General features: G+C 44.4%; 1 protein-coding gene across 10 annotated transcripts in view; it reads right to left on the bottom strand.

Moving 5' to 3' along the window:
• palld (palladin, cytoskeletal associated protein) overlaps window positions 1–17247 on the bottom strand; it is a 369602-nt gene that overhangs the window by 35844 nt on the left and 316511 nt on the right. For 7 of the 10 annotated variants that reach the window (XM_067982453.1, XM_067982449.1, XM_067982448.1 and 4 more), the window contains 3 exons: window positions 5606–6256; window positions 4631–4769; window positions 2308–2409 (listed from right to left, as the gene is read on the bottom strand). In XM_067982453.1, coding sequence (XP_067838554.1) covers window positions 2308–2409; window positions 4631–4769; window positions 5606–6256 — 892 coding nt within the window. Of the gene's footprint in view, window positions 1–2307; window positions 2410–4630; window positions 4770–5605; window positions 6257–8605; window positions 8653–13835; window positions 13932–17247 lie in introns of those variants that run through there. The other 3 variants (XM_067982457.1, XM_067982454.1, XM_067982452.1) reach the window with 3 other exon arrangements.

Raw genomic sequence — 17247 nt, 5'->3', positions numbered from 1 at the left:
TTTAAGTATTTATTCAATTCCATTTCAAATGTTATCACTGAATCTGCTTCCACCGCCCTTTCAGGCAGTGCATTCCAGATCATAACAACTCGCTGCGTAAAAAAAATTCTCCTCATCTCCCCCTTAAATTTTTGCCAATTATTTTAAATCTGTGTCCTCTGTTTACTAACCCTCCTGCCAGTGGAAACAGTTTCTCCCTATCAACTCTTATCAAAGCACCTCTATTAAATCTCTCTTTATGTTCTCCTTAGAGCAGAGAAGGTTAAACTCCTCATCCCTGGTACCATTCTAGTAAATCTCCTCTGCACACCGTCTCCAAGGCCTTAACATCCTTCCTAAAGTGTGGTGCCCAGAATTGGACAATACACCAGCTGAGGCTTAACCACTGTTCTATGAAGATTTGGCATAACTTCTTTGCTTTTGTACTCAATGATCTATTAATGGATCCCATATGCTTTTTCTTAAAAGAAAAAACTCTCAACTTGTCCTGCCACCTTCAAAAGACTTTTATACATATACCCCCAGGTCTCTATTCATGCATTCCCTTTGAAAATTGTACCATTTAGTTTATATTGCCTCTCCTCATTCTTCCTACCAAAATGAATCACTTCACACTTGTGTTAATTTTCATCCGCCATGTGTTTGCCCATTTCACCAGTCTGTATGTCCTCCTGAAGTGTTACTTTCCTCCTCACTGTTCACTACATTTCAGAATTCAGTGTCTGTTTCTTCTTAAATTAAAAAAAATATATAAAAGAAACGCCACCCCAATGAAAAGGTTGGGCACATGCAAACAGGAGATGGGGACTCCTGTAATTAAAAAAAAATCACAGTGGCAGTGTAATGCTATTGAGATACACAGATCGTGCACCTTAAAGCACAAATCCTGAAACAAATCAAGAGGGGGGGTGCAGGGAGGACTTGAGGGTCTATAAAAGGTGCAGTGATTTAAATAGCAAGGCTGAAAAATCCAATAACCCTCAGATTAACCTTTCGAGTGCCGAGTAAACGCCACTCAGATGGTCCACCATCATTAACATCCTGTGAAGGGCAGAAAGTAATAATACAATGCAGGACGAGCAAATTTAAGTAAGCGATCGGTGCTCGAGTTTCAGCTGCTTCTTTCTCATCTTCCTCCCCCCCACCCCCTCACTATTGAGGATTAACAGACGCAGGGGTGAGAAAGGACGACTTAAAAAACATTAAAGCTCATCCCCTCAAGTGCGCAAGTCTCCCATTGCAGCATCCAACTGCATTAAGCATAGGTGCATTTAAGGGGAAGCTGGATAAGTACATGGAGGGAGAAGTGAATAGAAAGATACGTTTAGATGAAGTAGAGAGAGAGAGAGAGAGAGAAGGCTCACGTGGAGCCATAAACACCAGCATGGACTGGTTGGGCCGAATGGCCTGTTTTCTCTGCTGTAAATTCTATGCAATAATACTGCTGTACGTTTGTGAAGCAGGGCCTCACAAGCTGGCCGAACCACATCAGTTGCAACCGGCGGCGGGCACGAGCGCAGCGTGAACCAAGAGGGGAGCACGCGGCCTCTCCATTTTAAACCCTCCCTCGCAAGAGGTTTTATAAAAATATCAGCCCCCCCACCCCCCAAGAGTGTCGAGCAGGAGATCTGAACCCAAACAGATGCAAGTTCACAACGTAAAGACTTGACTTAAAAAAAAAACCCCAATAGTCGACAGCAGACCACTACCCCAGTAAGGGTAAGTCGGCCTAAAATACAAATGCAACTCATTTTTTTAGCTTCATGGATAAATTACATCAAGCACGGAAGAGCGAGATTGCTGAGCTATTTCCCTGAAGTAAATGAATAAAGAAAAAAAAAACCCGTAACTTGGCATGGAAGTGTTTTATTTATAAAACACAAAGCTGGACACTAAATTTGTCCCCTCAGCATCAAAAACCTTTCACCCATTCCCAGTGCAGATTGTTTTGTTAACCCCACTCCACACTTAAACATCACCATCATCCTGGCCTATTTCAAAAAGGCCCAAAATCCCAAACAAAATGTTCGACTAATCTGAGGCAACTGGTGCTAAATGCCCCTCCTTTACCCCCTAAAAAAAAGTAAAATCTTAACTCAAAATGTGAAAGAAATGATTACCTAAAAATCATTGTTGGTTGCTTATTATTCCCAAAGGAAATGTGGAATAGGAAACTTAAATTATATGACTTTGCTGCGAAAGGTTTTCTGGTATGAATCAGTTTTTGTTCTCAATTGAAGGGCTTTATGCGAAACAGACCCTAAAAGAATGGCTTTAATTGTTTAACCACGATGGCAGCCAATGTACCTGGGCCACAGGCTCCTCCTCGGCCTCCTGAAAATTGAAGACAGTGGCCGCATTGTCTGCTCCCAGAAGCCTCCGGGCCATCTTTTCTTCGTAGGTCAACCTCTGCGGGGAGGGGGTAAAAGAAAAAAAAAAAAAAGAGGGAAATAAGACACAGATGGAGACAATGTACACTATGCAAGTGAATAAAAACCAGCCTGAATGGTTTGGGATTCAAAAACTGCTGTCAAAAACAGAGGTTCCTATTTAACCAGGTTCCATTTTGTAGGGAAAAGAACAAACTTGCATTTATACAGTGCCTTTCACAACCTCAGGATGTCCCAAAGCGCTTTACAGCCAATAAGTTACTTTTTTTTGAAGTGTCACTGTTGTGATTAGGCAGCCAATTTGCACACAAGATCCCACAAACACTGACCAGATAATCTGTTTTTTTTTATTTGAGGTGTTGGTCAAGTGATAAATATTGGTCGGGACACCAGGGAGAACTTCCCTGCTCTTCTTCCAAATAGTGCCACGGGATCTTTTGCATCTGCCTGAGGGGGCAGACGGGGCCGCGGTTTAACGCCTCATCCGAAAAACGGCACCTCTGACAGCGCAGCACTCCATCAGAATGGGAGCGTCAGCCTACACTTTGTGCTCAAGTCTCTGGAGTGGGACTTGAACCCACAACCTTCTGACTCAGAGAAGAGACGGCTACCACTGAGCCACGGCTGACAATAAAGGGAGAAGGATTACTTGTTACGAAGACGGACGCACACAGAATCAGGCGTCGACTGGGATTCCAATAGACACTGCTGCGTTGTAGCGGAGTCTCGTGCGGATGTTAAGTGCCAGTACGCGGTTTATTTTGCTCTGGCTTGACATCCAGTGGCAGCATCGACCACGGCCATCGAGTTACATAGAGTCTACAGCACTGAAACAGGCCATTCGACCCAACTGGTCTATGCCAGCATTTAAGCCCCACATGAACCGCCTCCACCCTCTTCATCTTACCCTATCAGCAAATCCTTCTATTCGTTTCTCCCGCATGTACTTAATCTAGCTTCCTCTTAAACGCCATTTGCCTCAACTACTCCTTCGGGTAGCGGGTTCCACATTCTTACCACTTTTTGGGTAAAGACGTCTCTCCCGAGTTCCCTATTGGATTTATTAGTGACTATCTTATGTTTCGACCTCTTGTTTTGGTCTCCCCCACAAGTGGAAACATTTTCTCTACGTCCACCCTATCAAAACCTATTATCCTAAAGGCCTCTACCAGGTCATCCCTCAGCCTTCTCTTTTCTACTGAGAGGAGCTCCAGCCTGTTCAGCCTTTCCTGATAAGGGTATCCTCTCAGTTCTGGTATCATCCTTGTGAATCTTTTTTGCACCTTCTATAATATGGAGGCCAGAACAGTGCAGTCAGAATGTCCCACCATGGCCAGATGAGGAATAGCCCTCCCTATACCATGATCAAACAATTTGGTTGAAATTGTTCTGTGCAATGTTCGTAATGGCAAAGCTGTGCATTGATAAGGTGGCATTTCTTTGTATGAAATTCCTTCCCCCACCCAAGACAGGAATTTCATACAAACATATTTACATTGAGAGATTTCAACCTTGAACCCTAAATTGGAACATCCCCCATTTTCATTTCCTGCATTCGTCATTCTTACCTCCTCTGAGTAAACCTCCCCATTTAGTCCTAATTTGTGCTAAGTAGGAACAGATTCGTTCAATGTGGGCCAGTAACTGGGAATGAGATGCCTTAAATTCCTTTCCCTTACTGTAGTCTAACAAGCCCATTTTCTTTGGGCTGCCGGATGAGGCCATTATGTTTGTGTTTTTTTTAAAAAATAGAAATTTTTTTAAAAAAAAATTGGAATTCATGACTTGTTAAAAATGGTGCATTTCCATCAGCATGTTAACCAAGGGGTCAAAGATGACCCGGGAGTCGTTTCTCGAGATAGGCAGGGATAAAGAACACCTTTGGCCCATTTGATTGCATCATTCCAAAATACCAACCCCATTATAGCTTCAAAGGCATCCACCTGATTCAGGCAGATAGGACCTCAGGTCGATCACATCTGGATTACGACACTTTGTGACAATACAGCACTGTACTCGAGCATCAAGTCCTCCATTATAGGTTCAAGTCCTGACTATGGTTTTCAAATCCGCAACTGTTTGACGCAATGGCTAGTGCGCTACCATGTGAGCCAAACTGACACTCAACCCCACGATGTTTTAAATTGAAGGCGTAGTTGTGAATTTAAAACGAACATGGTCCCATTAGGAAAATCCACCAACAATGGCACATGCATCTGGTTCTCAGTCCATGGTACTACCTGGCCATTGCTTAAACGGTCATCCTTAAAACGGAGCTTCCTCTCCAGATCCTGAATGACCGCATCCTTTGTCCCCTGAATTTCTTCGTCCGTTGCCAGCCGAGGGCCCCTGCTGTTTCTCTTTAGACTTTGAGGTGTTCTGCAAGAGACAAGCCAGGTTAGGTTTTCTTCAGAATGGCAAAAGCGATGGCTAGTCCTGACTTGGTTTCTTTGACACTTCAATTTCCCCCCCCGCCTCCCCCCACTTCAATGATGGTAAGTAGAAATATGAAGGGCTATGGGGAAAGAGCAAGGGGAGTGGGACTAATTGGATAGCTCTTTCAAAGAGTCGGCCCAGGCACGATGGGCCGAATGGCTGCCTTCTGTGCTGTATCATTCTATGATAATCACTACTTCAAAAAGGGCATCAGCTGCATCAACAGTTGCAATTGCATTGCGATGGCTGTAATATTAGAAAGAGCTCCATTACATCTGGCAACCACCTCTAGTAGCTTGTATTAATGCTGTGCATTAAGGTGGCATTTATTTTATGGTATGAAACCTGGCCATCTTAGATTTACAAGGAATTTTCAAGCGAGTTAGTTAACAAGATGTTTAAATACGATCAATACTTTCAAAAGACACCAATAAAAGGTGCAGTCGTAATCCATCGATTCCACAGCACAGTAACAGGCCATTCGGCCCAAATGGTCCATGCCAGCGTTCACACTCCACACGAGCCTCCTCCCTCCCTACTTCATCTAACCCGATCAGGATATCCTTCTATTCCTTTCTCCCTCATGTGCTTATCTAGCTTCCCCTTAAATGCATCTACGCTATCTGCCTCATCTGCTCCTTATGGTAGCGAGTTCCACATTCTAACCACTCTCTGGGTAAAGGAGTTTCTCCTGAATTACCTGCAGAAAACTTTAAAAGACCACAGACTGACAAGACACGTTTCAGGTTGCCAATAAAGTGCCTCAAGGTGTTACTTACATTGGGATGGCTCCTTTTGGAAGGCCCAAAGCGTTGACAGGTGACACAACGGATTGTGATGGCAACATGGAGCTGAGGAAGGCTGCAGGTGATTGGCTGGAGTGAGGGGAGGCTCTACCAGCTGAGGGGGAGAGATAGGACAGCTGGGCCGGGGAAGGGAGCAGAGGTGGGGGTGGAGGAGGCAGAGGGAAGGGATCTTGAGCAAAGAAAACAGGGGAAGTGAGAGCTGGCGGTGGCGGAAGAGGAGGAGAAGGCGAGGAAGGACTCAACGTCGAAGGGGAACCGAGGCGCCGATGTCCGCCGTCCCCTTGATAAGGCTGCGAAAAGGGAGGCAAGACGACTCGGTTAAATGGTTTGTGCGAGGAGGGAGGAGAGAGGGGAGAGGACAGGTTAGAACCCGAAGACCCAGAAGAAGGAGACAGGTACCCGGTAGAAGACGGAAGGCTTTGAGCGGCAATGAACTGCTTGGGTCGAGCGTAATTGAAAGTTGTCGTTTGCTGCATGGCTGAAGGAGTGTGGGGGTTCAGCACGCTCATTGGGGCAGGGGACGGCGAGCACTGTGGGAGGTCAAACACCGGCTGGTTTTGCCACCCGCCTTCTCCTTGTTCCAGCAGAACCTGGTTCTGCAGCTGCTGCAGTCTCAATGGGTCACTGTAACAGAAGAGAGACAAACAGTTCAAGAAAAAACTTGTACACAGTGTCATGGTCAGTGTGTACAGTAAATTATTTGGGACCGTCAATGAATGTCCCTTTTTTTTTTAAGCAGGTTTTACTATTATACACAGCATACATACAACATATTAGCATATAGATACCTAGCTCTGGGCACGCTTTGGAAACATCTCCGGTGTTTCACACAACAAATTTATGGAGGCAAATGCAGCAGCCATTTTTCTCCAACAATGTTCCACGAACAGCAAGAACGAACTTGCATTTCTATAGCACCTTTCACGTCCTCAGGGCATCCCAAAGCGCTTTACAGCCAGTGAAGTACTTTTGAAGTGTACTCACAGTTGTAAAGGTAGGATGCACGATTCGTTAATTTCCATTTTGTGGTGGTATTACTTGAGGGAGGTATGTTGTCCAAGACATTGGGGGAGGGGAGAATTCCCTGCTTTTCTTTTAGAATAGCACCATGGGATCATTTAATATCCACGAGACGACAGACTTGCATTTATGTAACACCTTTCCTGACTTCATGATGTCCCAAAGTGCTTTACAGCCAATTAAGTACTTTTGAAACTGTTGGAAAAAAACTGCACACAGCAAGGTCCCACAGTGATAACGACCAGATAATCTGCTTTATTGTTGTTGGCCAGGGCATCGGGGAGATCTCCGCTGCTCATCTTCAAAATAGTGCTGTGGGATCTATTACGTCCATCTGAGAGGGCAGATGGGGCCTCAGTTTAACGTCTCATCCAAAAGACAGCACCTCAGACAGTGCAGCACTCCCTCAGCACTGCCCTGAAGTGTCAGCCGAGATTACGTATTCAAGTCTCCAGACTGGGACTTTTGCTCAGAGTCAGAGCAATGTGCGTATTGAACCCCACTCTCAGACTTGAGCTAATCGTCTGCACTCTCGCCTCTGAGTCGGAAGGTTGCGGGTCCAAGTGCTACAACTGAGCCACAGTTGACTTTTGCCAAGTCTAGACGATGAGATAGCGTCTCAGAGTTGGGCTCAATTCGCAACGCTCTGACTCAGGAGCGGAGAAGGAAGCTAATAATTGAAGAAATAAATAATTAAAACAAAAAAAAAAGTGCTAGCCTCTTCAGAAAATGGGTATTTTCAATAGTCGGAAATAGTTAGCTCTATTAAAAAAAAAGTGCTAATCTCAAAGCCAGAGCTGTTATCCAGACAGTGCTTTTTTTTTAAAAAAAAGCCACTATCCTAACCAATTCATTGGTTTAGAACCTCGCACGCTAGATGAGACATCTAATAGTACGATTATCTGTGGAACAGGCTGCCTGCTTGTGCGGTGGACACCGAATTCCTTCGAGCGAGAGTTGGATCCGTTCCTGGCTGAGGCGGAGATCACCTCGTACAAAAAAAAAGGTAGGTGATTGCATAACATTAAATCAGGGCCAGAGTGGTCTCCTGGACTAGTTTCGATCGCCTGAGGGGAACAGCGAAGGGAGGGTCCAGCTTTATTCCCCCCCCGCGCCTCTAATTAGCCTGGGTTTCCTTCCGGTTTTTCGCCTCTCCCAGGAGATTACGTGGCTGTCGGGTGGGGTGCCTAGGCAATAGGTTGTCTATTGCCCAGGCAATAGGCAATATCTTGTGATGCACAAGGCATCTCAGTTGTGTGGGACAGGCTGGATCGGTTGCTCAGGGAGAACTAAGAATTGGTTGTACATCTCAGTTTATTCCTTCCTTTTCTAAAAAAATTTTGTAAAAAAAAGGATAGACATTAAAACTTCACATTTTACCACAATTTTCAGAAGTTCAGCAACAAAACTACTCGGGTAAGTTATTAAATAGCAGCAATTGTCCATAGAAAATCGCTGACTAGCCACAGGTGTGGCTACAGCAACACCATTTCAATCGCATGCACTAATTTTAGTAGTTGTAAACAATTTTACAACACCAAGTTATAGTCCAGCAATTTTATTTTAAATTCACAAGCTTTCGGAGATTTTCTCCTTCCTCAGGCAAATGTTTCAAGATCTCCTTGAAGCCTACGCATTTATACATATGTATAAATGCGTAGGCTTCAAGGAGATCTTGAAACATTTGCCTGAGGAAGGAGAAAATCTCCGAAAGCTTGTGAATTTAAAATAAAATTGCTGGACTATAACTTGGTGTTGTAAAATTGTTTACAATTGTCAACCCCAGTCCATCACCGGCATCTCCACATCATAATTTTAGTAGAACACACCTTACATGTGATACAGGTAAACGTACATCACAAGTGTATATTTACTTCCTTGGTCACTGGTGGTAGATATTACGTTAAGCATTCAACGATCAAAAAAAACCTCTCACATTGCTTTTCATCTTACCAAACACACAAAAGGCTGTAATATACAATCATACGCCGTGCGATTGAGTACAGAGATCACATGCCCGACGACTGTGCCTATTACTCATTTTTTCAGAAATGCAATTAGCTACAGCTGGATTCCCAATTAGCCAGCCACATGTGGCTAGTGGCCAACATATTAGGCAACAAATGCGCTAAAACAGATGAAAAGAACCATGAAGAGCTATTGCCTAGGCAACTCTAATTACAAGTAGCCAGGCAGATTAATTAGGAGCGAAAAAAAAAATCCTTGCAACAAAGATGACTGCAAATACTGGAAACTTGAAACAAAACTGCAGAAACAGCAAAAAGAAAAGCCTCTTATGTTTTCCTATCTCAGAAGGCACAGACAGACAGCTATGTCGTGCTAACACTCTGGCCTCCGAGTCAGAAGTTGTGGGTTCAAATCCCACTCGAGACTTGAGCACTAAATCCAGGCCGACACTCCCAGTGCAGTACTGCACTGTCGGAGCTGCTGTCTTTTGGGTGAAATGTTAAACAGAGGTCCCTGCTCTCTCAGGTGGAGGTAAAAGATCCCATGGCACTGTGTCGCAGAGGAATTCGCCCCGGTGTCCTGGCCAACATTTATCCCTCAAACCAACATCACTAAAACAGATGTGGTCATTTATTTCCTTGCTGTTTGTGGGAGCTTGCTGTGCGCAAATTGCCTGCCACATTTCCTACATTACAACAGTGACTACACTTCAAAAGTATTTAATTGGCTGTAAAGTGCTTTGAGACATCCTGAGTTTGTGAAAGGCACGATATAAATGTAAGTTCTTTCTTTAAAAGGACAATGCAAAAAAAGCAGTGCTGAATGGTGAGGATGAAGCAGACAAAACTACAGCAAAAAAAACTTTGGCAGCTGGGAGATTCCAGGCAAGGATCAGCATGCTTGTTGTACACTGTCGCCAATAAATCAACTCATGGTTACAATTTTTTTGTATTAAGTTCTCAAGTGAACGAGAATGAGGAATAAAAAGTTGTATTTATACAGCACCTCATCAGCAAAATCTCAAAGCATTTCACGAGACAATAAATTAGTGGCAGAATGCAGGACTCTAGTAGGATTAGTGCTCAGTTACTGGTCAGCTGGAATGAAATTTGATACTTGGAAACTTTACTACATTGTCTTGGAGTGCACTATTTACTAGGAAGCAACTGAAGATAACAGTAAAATTAGCAACCAGCTGCCATGCCGACTAAATTTGCCAGCCAGCAACTCTTTTTATATAGTCAATTAGGTTACGAAAGCCCTTCCTGTTCAAACATCTTTTCCAACCACAATGACAACACGAACAGTAATTACAAGTTATCACTGACTAACTGATCTTCCTGTTGGCCAGCACAAGGCTTGATGTATCAGACAACCTATGCCCACAAAAAAGGGGTTTAAGATTTCGAATACACAGGTAGCTTGCTGAGACTTAGCACAGACGTGGCCAACACTAGCTTGCAGGTAGTTAACCAAACTGCAGTAAGGTAGCACAATAGGGTCATAGACAACACAGAAGGAGTCCATTCGGCCCATCGTGCCTGTGCCAGCTCTTTGAAAGAGCTATCCAATGAGTCCCAATCCCCCTTGGAATATTTATCCAATTCTCTTTTGACAGTTACTATTGAATCTGCTTCCACCACCTTTTTCTATTTGTGTAGATATGTAATTTGTTGCGATACAATATGGAAAACAAACTCCATGCACTCAAATTAGGGTAAACGGTGATAAAGTATAAACGCAGGATACACGTGCACAAGTGTAAACCACCCGTGTCAGGGTTACTGAGATGCTCCTTCCTTCCTGCAACATTCCCAAGACTTGGAATTTGCAGATAACCTGCCCATTTTCCTGTATTTGCTGCCACACAAAAAAAAGACCCATGGGCATCAATTTTGTGGTAGCAGTATTAAAATTCTTCAGCTCTTCCTTATGCAAACAGATGGAAAATGAAAGCATCTGATTTAAGAGATTTACAGTAATTGCAGAGCAATTCTCCAACAGGACACTTAGCTTCTTCCGCCCCTGTTGCAATAATTAGGGGAGTTTTAATGATGACAGTAGAACTCCAAGTAGATGCATTTATAACGGCATTCCATCTGGAATGTTAGTCCCCTCTTCGTAAAACCCCGGCATCACCAACTCAGTTTTGCCAGTGTACTTTCAAATGCTAACCAACCACGAGACGTTTTTTGGACCAGGGACAAAATTCCTGCAGTCGTCCGTTGAGAATAGAATACAAAGTCGGAAGGAAGACTTGCATTTATATAGCGACTGTCACAGCCTCAGTACGTCCCCAAAAGCGCTTTACAGCCAATGAAGTACTTTTGAAATATAGTCACTGTTGTAATGTAGGAAACACAGCAGCCAATTGGCACACAGCAAAAGTCCCACAAACAGCAATGAAATAATGGCCAGATAATCAGTTTCAGTGATGTTGGTTGAGGGATTAATATTGGCCAGGATAACAGGGAGAACACCCCTGCTCTTCAAAAGAGTGCCATTGGATTTTTTTTTACATGCGCCCGAGAGCAGACGGGGCCTTTGTTTAACGACCCATCTGAAAGATGGCACCTCCGACAGTGCAGTACTGCACTGGGAGTGTCAGCCTAGATTTTGTGCTCAAATCGCTGGAGTGAGACTTGAATCCATGACCTTCTGACTCAGACGAGTGCGCTACCCACTGAGGCACAGCTGACACATTGGTACCCTCCCACTGTCTAAAGGGAACACAATCCTACCCATTACACAGAGGGGGCAAGTGGATTTTACTTGCTCTCAGATAACATGCTTTCCCCCCGCCAACCCCCAAATTGTTATACAACAGCTAGCACATTATTTAGCAGCAGTGTACTCATTCGGTGGCAGATGCTTTCAAATTTCTCCCACGTCTTATGAACGTGGGTGCAACGTAATAGCTGATGATGTGACACCAGATGAGTATGTTCCCCTGCGATAATTCCTTGGAATGCACGCTGTCTATCAAAAGGTTTCCTGGGCGGGCGAGGCCATAAGCAAACACTTGCGAGAAGTTAGTTTTTTTGAAAAAAAATAAACAGGATGGTATGAAGAGAATGGAAAGTACCAGAGTCTCTTAATGTACTAACTCCTGGGCTGGAGTGTCCCCTTTCTCTTTCCGGTCACTAACAATCTTCCCCCTCCCTCCTTGCTTGCTTGGATTTAGTCTCACAGGTGCCCAATATTCAGGTTAGCCCAGATGTCAGTCAGCAAGCTATTCAACTACCGGAGCATATCACAGCCAAACCCGATCCTGACCAAACGATCGCTATTCAGCAGTCACCGGATGGCGGTCGGTTAACAAAAAGATTGGGGAATCGGACTTGGGTCTTTCCCAGTCTGCGTGGATCAGCTACGCAGAATCTTGCAGCACAGAAGGCGGCCATGCGGCCCACCGTGCCTGTACCGGCTCTTTGAAAGAGCTGTCCAATTAGTCCCACTCCCCCTGCTCTTGCCCCATAGCCCTGTAAATATGTTTCCTTTTCAAGTATTTATCCAATTCCCTTTTGAAAGTTACTATTAAATCTGCTTCCACCGCCCTTTCAGGCAATGCATTCCAAATCATAACTTACTGAAATAATTCTCATCACCCCTCTGGTTCTTTTACCAATTACTTTAAATCGGTGCCTTCTGGTTACTGACCCTCCAGCCCGTGGAAACAATTTCTCCCTATCTACTCTATCAAAAACGCTGACTCACTGGATAAATTTACTGAACCAGCAGGGAACCTGAAATTTCCCATTAAAGGTCATTTTATAGCAATGTTGTTAATTAGTTGACACTACTTACTCCAAGAGGAACATTTCTTATTAGGGCAAAAAGTTGGAATATTACCCCTAAAGCCAAAATAAATGAAAACTGCAGTGAAATAATGTGAACGGCAAGAAATCAGATGCATCTCGTTTGCTTAAAAGAGTAGAGATGATGGTCAGTAAACAATGAAGCGTTTAAAAAAAAAATTGGCATTTACACAAGAGTCTCGTGTCTCCGAAATGTCTGAGGTCCTAACTACACAATGAATTATTTTGAAGTGCAGCAGAGGCAAATGTGACAGCCATTTTACACATAGCAAGATCCCACAGTCATACGATGAATGATCAATTCATCCATTGACTGAGGGATGGCCTCACCTCTCCCTATCTCTAACCTCCTCCAGCCCTACAACTCAGATCTCTGCGCTCCTCCAATTCTGGTCTCTTGTATAGCACCCACTTCCTTCGCCCCACAATTGGCGGCCGTGCCTTCGGCTGCATAGGCCCCGAGCTCTGGAATTCCCTTACTCTCTGCCTCTCAGGAACATAGGAACAGGAGTAGGCCATTCAGCCCCTCGTGCCTGCTCCGCCATTTGATAAGATCATGGCTGATCTGTGATCTAACTCCACATACCTGCCTTTGGCCCATATCCCTCAGATGCTCCTTATAAACCTACCTCTTTGACCAAGCATTTGGTCACCTGTCCTAAAATATCTCATGTGGTTTGGTGTCAAATTTTGTTTGATAATTCGCTCCTGTAAAGCACCATGGAACATTTTACTATGTTAAAAGGCGCTATATAAATGAAAGTATTGTTGGCCAGGAGGAGGAGAGCCTGCTCTTCTTTGATCAGTGCCACAGGGAATCTTCGACATACACCTGACCAGGCCGGGGAAGGGGCCCGCGCCATGGTTTAGTGCCTCATCTCCTCTTTCAACAGCGCGGCACTCCCTCGATATTGCGTCAGCCTAGACTGAATACTCAAATCCTGACATGGGGTTCCAACCCACGGACCTTCCGACTCAGCAACAAGAGGATTAACCAGCGAGTTGAGCCGACAATGCGCAGTTCACCGTTTTGCCTCGATTGTGAAAATTGAACATTTTAAATCGCAGGAAACAATTTGAACTATAATAAGCTTCCCATGCATGTCTTAAATTGCATCCTTGTCTCTCGTGTGCAATTGCATTGAGTTTCCCCATCTCCTTTATAAAATTGGCTGTAGGAAGATATCATCTAAATATCCGAAGCTGATAAACATTTACAATCTTGTTTTGCAGAACCTCCTCTCAAAATAACTTCTGGCACAATTTGCACCCTCGTCAAGTCTTGTACAACATGTTGTGTCGGATAAACAACATTATAAAGCACGAACCACGCAGAGTATGAACCAAATAGCAAAATTATAAAAAAAGAGAGAGAGTTCATATATTGCATTTCTCACCCTTAATGTCAAACAAAGATTGTAGCCAGGGCCTCACTCAGTTCGCAGACAGCAAAAACGCAACTTTGGTAATGTAGCTCAGAACGCTGGATACTGAATGCAGGATTTATCTTAATGCTGGGGAATGAATACTCTGCCAGTCAGATCCACAAGTAATGCATAATGCATCCCCAGCACTGGTAGTTGTTGGGGCTCTTACCAATGCAACATCCCAAAGTCAAAGTCACTCATTTAAATATGAACACGGGAAATGCTAAGGCACTAATGATTATTCATTTCCAGTAAATTCTTGAGAAATGAGCTCCAAGTTTCCCTTCTCCACAGGGAAAAACCCAGTAATACTTTTAACTCAATCAATTTGAATTTTTTTTTTGAAGAGTTCTTCCTGCTCCTCTCCTTTTCTAATATACTTAATCCTGATTGTGACTCAACAACTCGCATTTATAGAGCGCCTTTAACATAGTGAAACGTCCCGAAGCGCAAAGCTTGTGCCAGGAATCTCATGAGAAAGCTGTGCCCATTACTGCAATAACTTGTATTTTGAAGAGAAAAAACACATACAACCAAGGTTGCCAACCCTCCAGGAATTGAAGATTGATCTTCTGGACATTGCTGCAAGCAAACCTGGGACGAAATTTTTTTTTAATGCCCCTATAATTTATGTTTTTTTTCATATTCTTTGAATACTTTTGTTTATTAATTATAGAAATATTGGAAACAGGAAAATGTCTGAGACCTCCAGGAATACAACCAGAGTTGGCAACCTTATATACGCTCCTTCAGGTAATGGTTTTAGTGTACATAGTTAATTCTGTGCTCAACTGTAAAAAAAGAATTGCTGGGAATGTAAATAGGACCAGTGCAGCCAAATCAGTGAACCCTGAAGCAAGTTTAAAAACTCCAGCATTAGTTCAAAAAGATTCCCATGAGTGTGAACAGGCCACCCAGTTTAATGATTGCATTTCGACAGTGAGAGAGTGCAGTGTGACAAAATTGTGGTCTGGGTATTTTTCTGGAGCTGTTCCTTCCTGCCCTGGGAATTACCTGCCCGAAGTCAGTGAAAGTCGGGACTTGTAAGGAGAGTGCCTGCTGACGTAAAAAAAATTGAACAGGAACAGCCACTTGTGCTACAAAAAAAAAACGTATCTGCGCATGCAGAGTAATGTGTAAATGCTAAAACCCGGTCCGTGTAGAGTTAACAAATTTCAACTGGGGTTGCTGCAGCTGCCCCCGTGTCGGGAGAGAGGGGAAGGGGAGGGAGGGAGGAGGGAAACACGGCCAAGTTTACGATCGTTATTCCGCGCTGTGTGCGTGGAGGTGAGGCAAAGAGGTGCATGGGAACTCCATTGCCTCCAAGTTCCTGCCCAGGTCGCACACCGTCCCCGCTTGGACATATAAATTGTCCATTCCTTCACCGTCGATGGGTCAAAATCCTGGAACCCCCTACCTAAACAGCGCTGCGGGAGCATCTTCACTGCATGCACTGCAGCAGCTCACCGCCACCTTCTCGAGGGCAACTAGGGATAGGCCAGCCTCACTAGCGACCCCCATATCCTGAAAGCGAATTAATAAAAATTCGATACTCTCCAATATTCATGCAAGCCTAATGTCCACTTGACCTAGGTACCAGAGGGCACCCATTGAATCAAATCCTTCTATCTAATCTACGATGAGTTAGCTGGTGGTGTGCCATTGATGGCCGTGACTTCAGTCACCTGGGTCCCACTCTCTGGCATTCCTTCCTAAACCCCTCCACCTCCCTTTTAAGACACCTCTGACCAAACTCTAGTGGGCTCGGCATCGATTTTGTTCCTCCACCTTATAACTGTACAAAGCACCTTGGGAAGTTTTTCTATTGTTTAAAAAGGCCCCAAATTAAAGCAGGTGGTGGCTGTTAGGAACCCTAATCTCCACTCACACTCCGCAGAATCAATATTCTCTATTGCGCACTAGTGTCAATTACTGAGTCAATATGCCTCTGTCGGTTATAAAGTTACACACATACTTCGCCAGGTCAAGATAAATACAATTCAACATATTGCACTCAAGGTATTTCAGGCACAATCGGCTCTTATACTGCAGGGGTCAGACTACTGATGCACTGTCCCATTACCACTCCATAGTTTACATAACGCTAGTCTTTTGTATGAGATGTTAAACCGAGGTCCCGTCTGCCCTCAGGTGGATGTGAAAGATCCCACGGCCACTATTTCGAAGAACAGGAGAGTTCTCCTTGGCATGTTGGCCAATATTTATCCCTCAATCATCACTAAAAACAGATTATCTGGCAATTATCACATTGCTGTTTGCAGGAGCTTGCTGTGCGCAAATTGGCTGCCACGTTTCCCAAATTACAACAGTAACTACACTTCAAAAAGTACTTTGTTGGCTGTAAAGCGCTTTGGGACGTCTGAGGTCTTCATAAGGATTAGGGGTTCCATACATTGGCATTAAAATGAGGCCGACAGAACAAAGCTCTTGTTGGGATTAGCCAGTAACCATTGACAACCTCAGGGTGGCACTACAACTGACGTAAGTAAGTACTCACTCACTCTCAGACAGGCAGAGACCTGAAAAATCAACCCGGGTTCCCTGCTCCTGATCGCCATCAAGCGACGCCCGCTGGAAAGCGTGTGCACAAGCTTCGATGCCCCCCACAGTCAAATTGCCTGTCGATGCACACAGTCACGGTTCACGCATGACGGGCGACTGGAGCATGTGAAATTGTACCCCAGCTAGTCGGCTGTTTCTTTTTGGTGGGGTGGGTGTGGGAAAGAAACAAGCCCAAAAACAGCAGCAAGAAAAAAATAAATCTTTCCCTCCAGACCCTCTTACTGAGCTGTGTTTTGGAAGTGTAACTCTGCACAGGATTCTTGGAATTGTTTATATTACCAGAGCAGGCACCAGTCTGACCACCTATCATCAGCACCTGTTTCTTCTATTCTGCTTGCCAGCGATGCCCACATCCCATGAACAAATAAAAAAAATCCATCTCCAAGAGAGTCCAACTACCTCCCCTTGACATTCAACGGCATTACCATCGCTGAATCCCCCACCATCAACATCCTGGGGGTCACCATTGACCAGAAACTTAACTGGACCAGCCATACAAATACTGTGGCTACAAGAGCAGGTCAGAGGCTGGGTATTCTGCGGCGAGTGACTCACCTGACTCCCCAAAGCCTTTCCACCATCTACAAGGCACAAGTCAGGAGTGTGATGGAATACTCTCCATTTGCCTGGATGAATGCAGCTCCAACAACACAAGAAGCTTGACACCATCCAAGATAAAGCAGCCCGCTTGATTGGCACCCCATCCACCACCCTAAACATTCACTCCCTTCACCACCGGCGCACCGTGGCTGCAGTGTGTACCATCCACAGGATGCACTGCAGCAACTCGCCAAGGCTT

This window comes from Heptranchias perlo, chromosome 4 (genome assembly GCF_035084215.1).
Source record: "Heptranchias perlo isolate sHepPer1 chromosome 4, sHepPer1.hap1, whole genome shotgun sequence".
Classification (NCBI taxonomy): domain Eukaryota; kingdom Metazoa; phylum Chordata; class Chondrichthyes; order Hexanchiformes; family Hexanchidae; genus Heptranchias; species Heptranchias perlo.
This window is presented reverse-complemented; position numbering and strand designations above follow the sequence as displayed.